Source organism: Myodes glareolus, chromosome 5 (genome assembly GCF_982192425.1).
Source record: "Myodes glareolus chromosome 5, mMyoGla1.1, whole genome shotgun sequence".
In the NCBI taxonomy this organism is placed as follows: Eukaryota; Metazoa; Chordata; class Mammalia; order Rodentia; family Cricetidae; genus Myodes; species Myodes glareolus.
Genome location: NC_142030.1, coordinates 34187523 through 34201633, shown reverse-complemented (window position 1 = coordinate 34201633; position 14111 = coordinate 34187523). Strand labels below are relative to the sequence as shown.

Sequence of the window (14111 nt, the reverse complement as noted above, 5' to 3'; positions counted from 1 at the left end):
TCTAACGGGCTCTCTGGCCACCTCCCCAAGATACTACAGATACTCCAAATACCATGCACCATGAAATCTGTATTGTAGAATCTTAAAGGCTTGCTGGTTTCTATAGCAACAGTGACAGCTCTCTGTCACCATTAGGACAATAATAAATATTAGTAACCACAGGCACTTCTCTCCCCAATGTCAGTTACCATAGAAAAAAAATAGAAAAAATTCAAGAGCTCATACAAATGGGGTGAATTTCCAGATGTCTCCCACTAGGTTCCAGGGCCCTCAACTGTCATCAAAATACTCAAGGTCAGTTTATAATGCCTGTCAGATGCTACCGAGTGATTGTATAACTTCCCTTTTAAGATAGGTATATAGTGCCACCTTCCATGTTCCTATACCAAGACAATTACTAAACAAGTAATACACACCTAGCGTCTTGAACTGTGTCTGTCAGATGACAATCACTTAGCAATTGTCACCCATGACTGCCTTACAGAATCAGTGTCCTAACTGTACGTAGTATGGAATCTGTTCTCAGTGCCTGAGTTGAGAACAGGAAAAGCTGTGCTCTGTACGTGTTAAGCGGCAGCCAGTACTACTCGATCTTGTGGCTGCTGCCCTCCCTCTCTATAACGAGATCTGATGCCCTCTTCTGGTACACAGGCATAACGGAGGCAGAATTTTATATACATAATAAACAAATAAATCTATCTTTTAAGAAAATCTCTGATGTTTCAGAGAAATTTGGAAAAGGCATTAAAAGAAGCTCAGAAATTACATTGGATTGTGCCTTTAAGACATCCTAAAAATTAGATGCAACCCCAACCCCAGTTTGTCCAAAAGGCACTTAAAGAAAGGCTGAGTCAGGAAACATATTGCCGCCTTCTTGGTTCTGTGAGCCCCTATAGTCTTATATGCAGGAGATGGCCACGCTGGGAACTGCCTTTTCTGCACTCCCAACTTTCTCTCTCTCAGTGGCCTTTTAAAGTTCTACCTGGACAAGAGGCATCCCAGCTCTGAACAATCACTGGCATTTTGCTTTAAAGCTGAGTTTCAGGGACAGATTTGAGTCATTTCGTATGAACTGAACTGCTCTCATTGCTGACCCTTCAAGGGAAGGTGTTGAAAACCCCAGGGAGCCCTGAAGTGCTTGCTTTGTTCTGGGCCTTCTGCTTCCTAAGGACACTGACTGGGGGAGGAAGAGTCCATCAGTCCTAAAGGCCAAGGCCACTCCTCCCAGACCATGAAAGCTTCTTGACTAAGGACAGGACATAGTCGTAATAAGCTTTGCTTTTCTTCTTTGAACTTTTTTTTTTCTTCAAACCATGGAACTCCCTAGAATCTCCATCTTGCCCCGGTCACTTGGCAAGACCTTTCTCTGTGACCACAGTGTTCTCAACACCAGCATGTGGCCTCTTCCTGAGGGTCCCTCCCTTGCCTAAGGGTTTCCTTTCCTGGCTTCTGGCCCTGGTCTTGTGATTTCTGCCCTTTTCCCTTTAGAAGGAAGTGGTCAAAGGACAGAAAAAGGACACTGATCATGAATAGAACTTGAGACCCGAGGTCCATTTCTCACAACAGCAACCAAAAACAGTACCAGGACCTCGTCTCTGTCGTGAAAAGGATGGGCTGAAGTTCCTGGGCTTGTAGCCCAGGACACAGGTCAAAGCCATGGTGAAGGAAAGAATTGACTCCTCCCTAGTCAGGCACTGCAAGAGGGAGTCCCAAACTGTATGAGGTCACATGAGGCTCTCCTGAGGAGCGTGAGTGTCCCTGGCAGATCTATGATCAGACTTGACCCCACTATGGTCTCAGGATGAAGGAGGAAAATAATATTACAGAGACTTAAATGTGTGTCTTACACAAAAAAATGTGCAAATGGTTCAGCAGGAAGCATTTCATAGTGAAAGTTTTGGACTGGGCACCCCACTACATCACTGGAAGCCCCCAGTGTGGTTGGTCCAGAGACAGAAACAACATTTGGGCAGAACTCTATGATCCTGATATCTGGGTTATAGTGTGGATCTTAAATGTTCTCTAAAGACCATAAGCCTTTCCCCATTGTAAGCTGGTTTTCTCAAGTATTTTGTCGCAGCAACAGAAAGATGACTGATACACTTGTCTATTTCAGGGCTAGGGATACTGAACTCTAACATCTACTAAACAAGGATGACATCCTTGCTATACCCCTCCTCCCAGTAGTTCCTAGTTTAGAATGTTGCTGTATGGGAAGAGGTAATGAGGAGCAGGGAGGAGGACCAAACACAGCAGAAACGGAAAGCCCTCCATGAAGCAGAGCCAGGTATCCCAGGAATAAGGAGAGGCCGGTAGGCTGGCCTCTTGGCAACCGTGACTGACCCAGCCATAACCCTCTTTCCAAATATTGTGCCTGATTCACCCTAGTCCTAGAGAGTGAGGGGGGATGGTCTTAAAACAGAAGCAGCTTTGTTGAGACTTCGTTGAATTCCAATACAATCTGTAGCTCAGAATCATCAATTTTTGTAGACCAACAAGTTGCGCAGTCATCAGCACAACACATTTTTAGGACATCACAATCACAGCCCCCAAAGTTCTACATTTAGTCCCTACCGCATTAATCACACCCACAATTAGTCCCCACGCTCAGCCTCAGCTATAAGCAAGCATTGTTCTGTTTGCTGGCTCCATAAATCTCCCTTTTCCAGGCATTTCATTAGCACCGCACACAACCGTGCATTTTGTACCTGGTTTCTTTCACTCTGGTGTTTTGAGAGCCGGCTCTTTCCACAGCCTGCTTCGTTGCCAAGCAGAACTTTACGGGGCCGATCTGCTGCAGGTTGCTCACTCTCTCGCCCGCAGAGGAACAGGTTTGGATTGTCTCCAGTCTCTGCTTATTCTGAAGAGAGCGGTTGTGAGCAATCCCACACAGGTCCTTGAGTGGGCATGTACTCCCATGCCACTTGGGTAGATCCCTACAGGCACAGTTGCTGGGCCATATTACTAAGAGTCATACCTTAAGAAACCACAAAACTGCATTCCCCATTGGGTGCTCCATTCTGAAGTACAATGATCCACTGCCTCCGCATGCACGCCAACACTTGGCATCATCTGTCTCTTGGATTGTAGGTGTTATGGTTGTGGTGTGCTGGAATCACATTATTGTTTAATTTGCATTTCCCTAATTAATGACTAAAGATATTGGGCATCTTTCCCCATTTTTATGAACCACGGGTACATCTTCTTTAGGGAAATACCTATTCTAATCACTCTTGCCTATTTTAATTATGCTATCTGTCACCTTATTATCTAGTTGGAAGAACTCTCTATCTGGAGACACATTCCTTGCCACCTATCTGATAGGCAGGTATTTGCTATTTGGTGATTTGTCTTTTCATTTTTATAATTGTGTCCGTGGAACTAATCCTTTTTTTTACCACTCTTTCATTTATGAATCTTCCACAGTGTCACTTTACCTAATCCAAGGACGCAAGAATTTTCTCTGAGAAAATTTTTAGCTTTTCTACTCAGGACTACGACTCTTTAATTACGCTTGCTGATGCTGTAAAAAAAAAAAAAAAGGGTCTCAGCTCAGGTTTCTGTCTGTGGATGTCTATGGAACACACACCATTTGATGAAAAGTGCATGCCTTCTATGTAGAGTTGCCCTGGACCCACCAGAGTGCAGCATGTCAGACGGCACGTGGAAGCTTCCTCTGGATCCCATGTATCCTCTGATCTCTGTACTGGGTATGCTATGCTTCCCTGATTGCTATGCCTGTATTTGCACTGGCCCCTTGCTGTCGAGACTCTGCGTGTAACTTTAAACAAATTTCACGATGAGATTTCCCTGCTAGTTAGTTCACTGCTGCTTTCAACTTTGACGGTTTGTTGCCGTCAAAGATTATACTGTACGATTCCAAGTCTTTCAAGTTGTTGAGCTTTGTTTGTCTCGGCCTAGGATATATCTTGGAGAGCGCTTCATGGGGACACGAAAAAGTGCTCTTCCATAAGCTGATTGCTGTGGATGGATCAACTGAGTCTTGTTCAAGAATTTCTTTTAGATGTGATTTTTCAAGGCGACTGTTAGTACCTAGTGAGCTATCAACAAATCATTTAAGTTTTCCTGAATTTGAAAATGTCTTTCTTCCTCCTTCATTACTGAAAGAGAGTTTTTCTCAGTACAGAATTTCTGGTTGTAGTTCTTTCAGATTCCGAGAAGAACACCCTTTCTTTCTGTCCGTCTTCAGCCAGAGAGGGCACTGACAGTCCATTTCACCTCTTGACTAATGGTGCCGTGTCTTCTGTGGATTTTAGTACACTCATCCTAGCTGGAATTAACATTTTTGAATCTATGAATCTTTATCTTTTGCAAAATTTGGGATGGGTTCACCTATTATTCCTTCTAGCAGATAACTAACGACCAACCCCTCTAGGTCTCATTCTCTCTCTGTAACATGATGGTAGGAATCACCCCTGCCCCAGGTTCCTGAGAACTAGCTGTTCATCTGTGTTTTTAGTCTGTCTGTGTCTGTGGTTCACATGTATGATTCTACTATTCTGTCTTTCCCTTTCCCAATTACCTACTGACATTGTCACCCTATTAGTGAGTCTATTCAATAAGATCTGTACTTGTTAGTATATTTTCTCCATTCTATACCTGTACTTGATAAAATAACTTCACTTTGTTGGGTGGCACTTTTACTTACCATTTGCTTTCAAAAGAGTTTATTTATTTATTTATGACATCTGGTTTAAAATCCTTATCAGGTTCTTCCAATATCTGATCAACCTCCCTGCTGATCTGGTCAATTATCTTTCCTCATTTTAGTTATTGATTTTTGTGTATTTTCACTGTCATTGGGTGATTTCAATATCATTCCAATAAGAGGCTCTGTATTCCACTGACCGTTTTTAAAATTTGAAGTCCCAAAAATTGCTATGAGTGTGAACCTATCTTAAAATTACTATATTTCCCAGTGAGGCCTATCAGCAGCTAAAGCAGAACACAGGCCACGTCAGTGCTTGTGGGAAAAGAGATTAGTTAGTGGAGAGGAGGTATTGAGGTGGCTCAGACCTGTCCTAAGTTCCCACATGGCCCTACGGGACACCTTTTAAACTCCTCAAAGATACAGGCCAGCAGGAGCTACATGCCATAACCTGTGAAGGTTATGACTGTTGTGTGGACTATTCACATATGCAAACATGTGCAGAACATACATTCTTTGACTTTCTTGTGACCAATATCTTTTAGTAAAAATAAATATCTAACTAATTTCTTGGTAGTATAAAAAGAAAACAAAAGATCAAAGGGAGACAACAAAGAAAATAGTCTTACCTGTTTTGAGGGCATTTCACCAAATAATGTCTCACTGTAAAAGGAAACAGAATAATAATTGGTAAATACAAGTTAGTTGGGCATTACCTGAAAGGCAGGGACTCAGATCTTGCTCAGGTAATAGGGCTGCACCAGTCAACTCGTAGGTCTTCTTGTCTACAACTTTGGGGGAAATCATGACAGAGACATCAGAGGGCATCCCAATGACTTGATATTATTTCAGTTCTGGACTGTATATCAGGTATGAAGTCACATATTCCAGACATCATAATATTCATCTTCGTCCAGGACAAGTTGAGTTGCATTTTATGCTAAAGAGTCCTGGAGTGGTGAAGTCCTACAACTTGTGAGTTCTGAGTCATGAAAACAGCCTTGTGGACCAGATGGGACAGGCTATCTCTCCTTAGCACCATCTCATTGTTAAATGGCCTTTCATTCTGTGGTTAATGTTCTTTATTGTCTCAGAATAACTTCTTAGATAGTCAGATATGACATCACAACACTTGGAGACCTGCAGAAGGAGGATCTTAAGATCAAGACTTGCTTAGGGCTGTAGTGTGGCTCTGTTTCCAAACAGATACAAAAACAACAAGATGTCCTTAAGAAACAAGTCTTAGAGCAAGATACCTTTCTACAATGGTTCTCTTTGAAGTAGACTTTTATCTATAGTGGAAAACTTAGAATATATAGGCACCTAATCCAGAATGTGTCTGATCTAAGAGTTGAAAGAGTCAGGGGAATTCCTGAGTTGTGTGGCAAATGTTTACATGGCCAGCCCTGGTGAATTCCACCTTCTTTATCTGTTTATACCTATGTATAACATCTCTTACCTCATGCTAAATAGAACTTGGTCACATGTCTTGCTTAGATCCAAGGCACATGTACCACAAGAGGATGGCCTTATAACAGGAAACTTTTCTGCTACCAGTTATTCTGTGGGCCCACTGGAGTACGAGTCCCCCACAGAGACAGCCTTAACCACGGTAGCTGAGATCTCAGAACAACCAGCCCCATCCAGTCCCCCGTCAGACTGCAGCTGCATGAATGAGGCTGGCTGGGAGCAGCTGCGGAACTGAACAGCTGAGCTTGGTCTCCACAGCCAACCTATGGATGAGCAGATAAAATGGCTGTTTGATGCTCTTGGGTTTGGGGTGTTCTGCTGTACAGTTAGCCAGCGTAAGGGCCAGAGCACGACTGTCAGCACTGAAGAGCTAAAAAGATATATAAACCATCTCTCCAGTAATGTCTAAACCCTTACTGCATTCTGTTTACTGGGCACCTACTATGGACTAGGTGGCTTATGGATGCAACAATAGCAACATAGTATGCACTGAAGGTTCATATTATGGCAGTGTTGTAAACTGCATATGGCTCAATAGACTTTAGTACCTGGCTTGTAAATCCTAGAACATGCTTGGTTCAGAAAGGAAACAATTTCTGGGTTATCTTGCAATGTATCTGAGATCTGACTATATTCTTTTTATTCTCTGCTTGTAACATCATATTTTCCACTTCACAAAGCTGAGACATGTTGTCTATTCATCAGGACTTATACCCCAGATGCCTGACACAGGGAGCAGCATGCATGAATTGACGTGAAGCATCCTTGTCCACTGAGACTTTGAGTAACTCACAGCTTTAGTAACTAACTCAGGCGGATGGAATGTCCAATGTTTTGCTTCCAACAAGGATTGAATAACGACCAAATCAAGGTGTCAACTGGCAGCACATTAAACAGCATCTTTGCGCTGGATCATTATTTAACCCCTAACACAGGTAATTCAAAACTTGTGCATGGTATTGAGTAACTTATGAAAACTCCATCTATTCTTGCCCCCTTTGGTATTGAAGGTGAAATTCCCAAGTTCACATCTTTTAACAAAACGGGAATGGGATTGATGGAGAAATCCACCCTAAGCAAACCCTGTGTTCTCATCTCCTCATTTGCACATGAGAATATATATATATATATATATATATATATATATAGTAAAAATAAAAATCTATTTCAATAGAAATGTGCTTCTGATAAAATTTTACTTTATACTTATTAATTATTTATGTACACAAATGATCCATTTATGTTTTCGTTGTTCATTTTATAGTCCTCTTCCCAAATACTGTTAATTGTGAAGTATTGATAATTTGATCTTATAACAATGTTTTACCACCCAGACCAGAGAGAAGGGAATGGAGAAGTTATGAACTCACATTTGTGGGCGTGTAATGCATGCACAGGCGAGCACAACAGTTGCTCAGCACAGCAGCTATGTGAAAATGGGACAAAATTCCGTGCAACAGCGGATGAAGAGGAAAGGAGACAAGGACAAGAGTCGCGGCTTCTGTGCGAGGCCTTCTTCACCCCCCACTTCATAGGCTGCTTTTTTCTTCCTTCATGGGGTGCTTAAAATAAACAGGGCTGGTGATCGAAATCAAGAATACACAAGGGAGCCTGACGGCCGTGCATGCCTGTAATCCCAGCACTAGGGAGGCAGAGGAAGGCGGATCTCTGTGAGTATGAGACCAACCTGATCTACAAAGCAAATTCCAGGACAGCCAGGACTGTTACACAGAGAAACCCTACCTTGCAAAAAAAAGTAATATGAGCAAAGGGGTCAAGACCATGACGGGTAGACCCACCTAAACAGTTGACTGGAGCTGGTGGGAGCTCACTGACTCTGGACTGACATCAGGGGAGCCAGCATAGGACCAGATAGGCCCTCTGTATGTGGGTGACAGTTGTGTGGCTGGGGCAGATTGCAGGGGCCACTGGCAGTGGGATCAGGATTTATCCCTAGTGCTTGAACTGGTCCATTCTCTTTCAAGGGATACTTTGCTTGGCCTAGACACAGGGTGGGAGGGACTTGGTCCTGCCTCAAAGTGATGTGTCAGACTTTGTTGACCCCTCATGAAGAGCCTTACCCTCTCTGAAGAGTGGATGGGGGTTGGGGGAAAGGTGGAGGGAGTGGGAGGAGGGAAGGGAGTGGGAATTAGGATAGGTATGTAAAATGAAAAAAAGATTGTTTAAAAAATAAACTAAAAAAGATTTTTTAAAAAAGAAGGATACAAGAGGACGTGATGAAGTGGTCGCCTTCCAAGATGGCTATTTCTGCTGTGTTCTGGAGAGCACCGCCCTTGAAACAAGTTACGTTTGTAATGAAAACATTGAGAAGTCGATGATGCATAAAGTGAAAGACCAAGGTCATGGAGTTTGTTTGAAACAATTATTCAGGCAACACATATTCAAAACTCATAGCTCTGGTCTCCCACTTCAAGTTTACAATAACCTCTTTAAACATTGTTTGTGCATTGTAATGAGAGAGTCACAAACTTATCCAGAGCCACACAGCAGGTGTTATGGACCAAGCTGTGTTCCCTCCAAAATCCATATGTTGACAACCTAATCCCCAGCACTTTGTTGATAGGACTGCAAATGGATATAGGAACTTAGAAAGAGTTTAGTTAAAATTAGGGTGGGTTCTCATTCAACAAGACTGGTGTCTTAAGAGCAAGGAACCAGGCCACAAATGCAGACGGAAAGCTAGGTGACCCATAAGGAGAAGATGTCAAAGAGAGAAGCCCCAGAGGAAACCAGCCCCGATGCTACAACACTTCCACCTCTGGTCTCCAGTGTCCATGACAGTGAGGTCACGCAAGTCCTTAGAGCAGCCCAGTCCGTCCTGTGACAGCAACCCGACAGCAAGTGCTTCCAGGTCACCAGCAGAGTGACCTCTGTACCTTCTCTATGCCATTCTCAGAGAAACCAAGAGCTGGTGTCACCCACAGACAGACATACTGAGTCTCACAGAACCTATGGCTTGGAAACACTATCAATGCTGCAGCTGCAACTGACTGAGCAGGGTTGAGACCTGGCAGAATGCCGGGGGCTTCTGGGTTTGGGGAGGTGAAGACCAGGTGCAGGGAAAGGAATGGGGTAGATAGCGACCAGAGGGGAAGAGGCATGAGAGAAGCTGTGGAACCTCCTTTAGGGTGGGGGACTGGCTAAGAAGAGTCACCAGCCTGGTGGGATGTTCCAGGAATACGTTTGACAGATGATCACGAGGTCTGTGCTCCATGGATGCTGGGCCGACACTCCCGCTGATGGAGATGGGCCGCCCAGGACTACAGGTCACTCTGGAAAATTGTAAGCATTTGTGAAGTGGATGTCCCCAGAGTCCCCCGTCATTAGTCATAGCAATATGCCAATCATATCCATATCCTAGCTTACCCTGGACTCTGAAGAGACAGCGCCCACACAGCAAGGGTTCAGGAGTGTGTGGGAGGTTGCTAAGGGAGACGGGACCCCTAATTATGGTACTAGTTCTAGCGGTTAGGAGCCCGGATGGAGAAGCAGCTCATCCAGGTGACTGAAGGAGCAGTCTTCCATCACTGCCTCCCGGCACCTAGTGCCTTTATCCTCAGAGTTGAAAGCACAAGAGACATGGTCATGTTTTGGGCAATCTCCGAAGGTTCTGGAAGGAAAGCAGTGCTTCTCATTCCTCCTGAGGAGACACTGTAGTCACTAGCTTCTTCCTGCCAATCACCGTTTTTCTCCTTCTCAGCTAGGTTCTCACTGATCAAAGCCACCACCGGAGGCCAAGTCCCCAAAAGGGTGTCGGGCCTGAATCAGGCTGTGACTGCCGCAGCTGGGTTTCACTGTCACTCCCTTCACTGGAAGTGGGAAGACAGGCTGAAGAAATCACAGGCCATCTTATCAGTTCCATTGTAGTGTTGGGCCCGCCACGGTGTGGCTGACACAAACACACACACACACACACAAACCCACGCACATGCACATATGTGCATATACACACACGCATGGACACACACGCACACACACATACACACATACACATGCACACACACTCAATTGAAGGATTGCCTAGATTGCCCTGATTTATGAGCATGACTGTGGAGAGCGTCTTGATATTTTTAGATTGGTGTAGGAGGACCTAACCCACTCCACTATGGGCAGTACCATTCCCAGGGCAGCTGGTCCAGGGCTGTATCAAAAAACTAGATGAACAGGAACCTGTGATCCAGCTAGCAGGCATACTCTGCCATGGTTCTTGCCGTCTCTGGCTAGGAAGGAAGTGAGTTTCTCAGTTGGAGGAAGTGCTGTGTGAAATACCAAGTGGGCGTGTCTTCCAGCCTTGAGTTATCCCTCCAACTTCACTCAGTGATGGACTGTGAGTTGGCATAGCAAACCAAATGAACGAACCTGGTACCCTCCAGGGCTGCTTTTGGTGAGGGTATTCGTCACAGCAACAGAAATGAAACTGAATGACCATCAGCATGGGAATGCTTAGAGGTAAGGCCTTGGGGAAATGATTGGATCACAAGGGTTCTGACGTCATCAGTGAATCAATCTGTTAACTGGTTCGTGATTGGGCAATGAGATACTGTGCAGTGATGGAAATTTAGGCGGTAGAACATAGTTGAAGTGGTCTTATGTCATGTTCCTGGCTCCTTCTCCCTTCCCACTTCCAAGACACCACAAGATGAGTGCCCTGCTCCCTGCATGCTTCCTGCTATGAGGTTCTGCCTCCCTGAGTGTCAAAGCCATGGGACCAAGTGATCAACTGAAAGCTCCGAACTGGGAGCCAAAGGAAACCTTTCCTCCATTGGGCTGCCGTTCCTCAGGATTTCTCCAGTCACGGGAGGCCGACTAACAGGATTCCCGCTCTGCTCACACCCAGGACACCCACAGTCCTCACAGAAAGAGGAACAGTCCTCCTGGTATACAGTTGGGAGATTTGTGGGCTCAAAAAAATAGGACTTGCTTCATAGACAAAAGAATTCGAAGGTAGGCTCCCAGTGCAGAACTCTTTAGGAAGCTACCAGGAGGTTCACAGACTCACAAGGGTAAGGTGGCCTCTTTTCCACCATTCTCAGCAGGCCTGTCCAGAACCAGTAGGATGAAAGCCTAAAGGGGAAGGATTGAGGTTGACCTTGGGGCTACCAGCTATCTCTGACTCCAGACTACTGAACCCTTTGAACTCCTCAGGTCAGCCTACTGGTCTCTGTCACCCCCGTCACCCATTCTGTCTTCTGTGGTCTCTTCTCCCACCCCAGTCTGGCTGTGAGTGGAACCCAATCAGTTCCTTTTTCTGGAGGAGAAGTCCATAAACCCTTTGGTTCTTCCTGGAGGGAGGCAGCCAGGGGAGGGATAGGTTGTAATGAGCCTTGGATTGCCCAGTCTCTGGTCTTAGAAGACAGCCTGCAAATGGGAAGGAAGAACTCCCTGTGAAGAGTTCAGATGGTAAGGAAAGGCTGCCACTGCTCCTACCTGGCTCCAAAAGGCCTTACAGACCGTACTTTTAGAAATTTGGGCACAGAAGGCGGGGGGAATCACCGGAAGCTCCCTGGGCCACCAAGACTAGGTGGGCTCCTGAAAAGCAACAGCCTTAGAAACCAGTGTCCTGAGAAAACACCAGAACTCAAAGCTTAGTCCTGGACCCCAGGACTGGTATTCTCCAGGGTGACTCAGCTAATGAGGTCCTGGGATGAGGTCCTGGGCACCGCAGGCACCAACACAGAGCAAGGACAGGTATTTGTGCTAGGGGGAAGAATGATGTATGCTTGTGCCGGACTGGTAACACATGGGTACAATTAGCTTTGCTCAAAGCCCAGCTGGGTGTCCTGGAAACATAGCTGAGGCAGAACAGCAGCCAAAAACGCTGGCCTGTTGCCCTTGGTTTGGGAGGAGCCAAGAATGTTGCAGGGTCCTCAGGAGAGGGTCCGCTACTCTGATGTCCTCTGTCCAGATGTTGCTGCAGGAATCAAAAAGCACTGTTGGGTAGGAGCAACCTACATACAGACTTCAGTGCTCCGCGATGTCTAAAGGAAGGGCTGGCTTCCACAACCATGCATACAAAAGTCCAAGCAACACATTTCGAGGGGGAAAAAAAACCCAAACCAACAGGCTCACAGCAGAACCCCCAGTAAGAACTGGATCCTCTTAAAACCAAACACCATTCTCGGCCCTTTAATTACGGGTTGGCTTTCGTCACAATGATGCAAATTTGTTATAATTCAAGGCATGGGAAGTGAGGCCACGCTATACAAAGTTGACAAGTGCCATTGGTTTTTAGTATCTGAGGGTCACACAATCATTTGGACGTATGTAGCATGACCCACAAAATGCTTAATGGTTCTCAATGAGATTCATAGCTAGCCCACAACAGGGGCCACTTCCTGTGGGATACCCTGGCCAGGTAGTTACCATGGACACAAACCAGGATTCCATAGCCCAGGGCCCCTATAGCCAGCCATCAGTTATTCCTCAGTTACCTGTGGTAACTGGGCTGTAACCCTGTTTTCTCCCCAAGCTGGTATCTACCTTGCTTCCAGTCTGAGAGTGGGAGAGATGGCAATACTGGGGGAAATCACCATCTCTCTGCATTCCCTCCTCTGCCAGTAGCTACAGAGGCTGCTCTTTCATGGATCTGCCTCCCCCCCCCGCCCCCGCTGGACTCATCTGCCAGCGTCTAAAAACATGATATCCTTGAACTCAGAACACAAAGTATCAGAACTGGAAATGTTCTGCTCAATGGCTTTGGTATTCAAGGAGAATCCACCAACTGGGAACAATTTGGATTTGTTAAGGATAATTCTGATGATGGTACTGATGAGAACTATACTTAAGTGGCAGAGGACAGGGATGCTGGACATGTAGTAATAACAGCAGTTCACAAAATGATTCGTCCCAGTTTAATGATCTTCTGGAATTCACGTTATACATCGGAAAAAATCTATTCAAAAGATCCTAGAACCTAAGCTTATTTAATTTAAATGAAATGTCTCTAAGTATGGTTTTGCTCCCTTTTAATATACTATGGATGCTACAAGGGTCCACAAACCAAGCATGTGGGCTTTGTTATGCACTTTCCTGGAAACTGTACCAGCAGCTGGGGTTTTAGGAAGAGCCCTGCCCCCAGATTTTAAGGCCTGTCTGCATCCATGAATACTTGTTTCTGTCACATGTACATCAAGTGTGTTATGGACTTTTTATAGCTGTGGCTAAAATATCTGGAAGAACACTTGAAAGGGAGGAAGGAGCTCCTTGTTCATGGCTGCAGAGGGCCCAGCCAATGATCTCGTGGCCCTGTGTGCTCTGGCAGAACACCATGGAAGGGCAGCAAGTGACAGAGGCTGCTCTTTAGTTCTTTTGAACAAAAGCAGAGAACAAACCAGGACAGGGCCAGTGACGAGAAGACTCCAAGAACTGATCCCAGTGAGCCACCTCTTTCAGCTACGTGCCACCTTCCAAAGTTGCCAGACCCTCCCAAGACAGTCCTGTCAGCTTGAGGCCCAGCCTCAAACACACGTGCCCTGGGTGGAGATATTTTATGTCCAAACCTTAATGCCATGTCTTCCAACACAACCTATGCAGCCTTTAGGAATCGCCTAGAACAGACCACTGTCCTCTCTGAAACTCAGACGTATCAAAAGATGTACCCGGATCCACAGAGCCAGGTAGATTCATGTGGGAAGAACCTTACTGACAACCTCCCCAGAAAACTGGAGGAAAGGTCCTTCATAAAGGTCATCCTCAGATAAAAAGTGGGGCGTTTGAGATACAGCTAGAGACTGAGCCTCGTCTCTACCACTGCCTAGTGAAGGGATATTATAATTCTCTCTGTCTCATGGGGGCCATGCAGGCCACACAAGGACATGGAGGTGTAGAGCCATATGCCTGAGCTATAACAGATGCTCACACAATGCTCTTGACAGCTGAGTGGAGCTTTAGATGCTAAGCAAAGGAGGTCACCTTCAAGCCCACCCTGGCCAGAGATGATGATATAATCCTC

General features: G+C 45.4%; 1 protein-coding gene across 1 annotated transcript in view; it reads right to left on the bottom strand.

The window, feature by feature from the left end:
- The window catches only part of Vstm4 (V-set and transmembrane domain containing 4), an 85345-nt gene that overhangs the window by 31112 nt on the left and 40122 nt on the right, over positions 1 to 14111 (bottom strand). The window contains exon 5 of the mRNA XM_085687837.2: positions 5299 to 5332. Coding sequence (XP_085543963.2) covers positions 5299 to 5332 — 34 coding nt within the window. The remainder of the gene's footprint in view (positions 1 to 5298; positions 5333 to 14111) is intronic.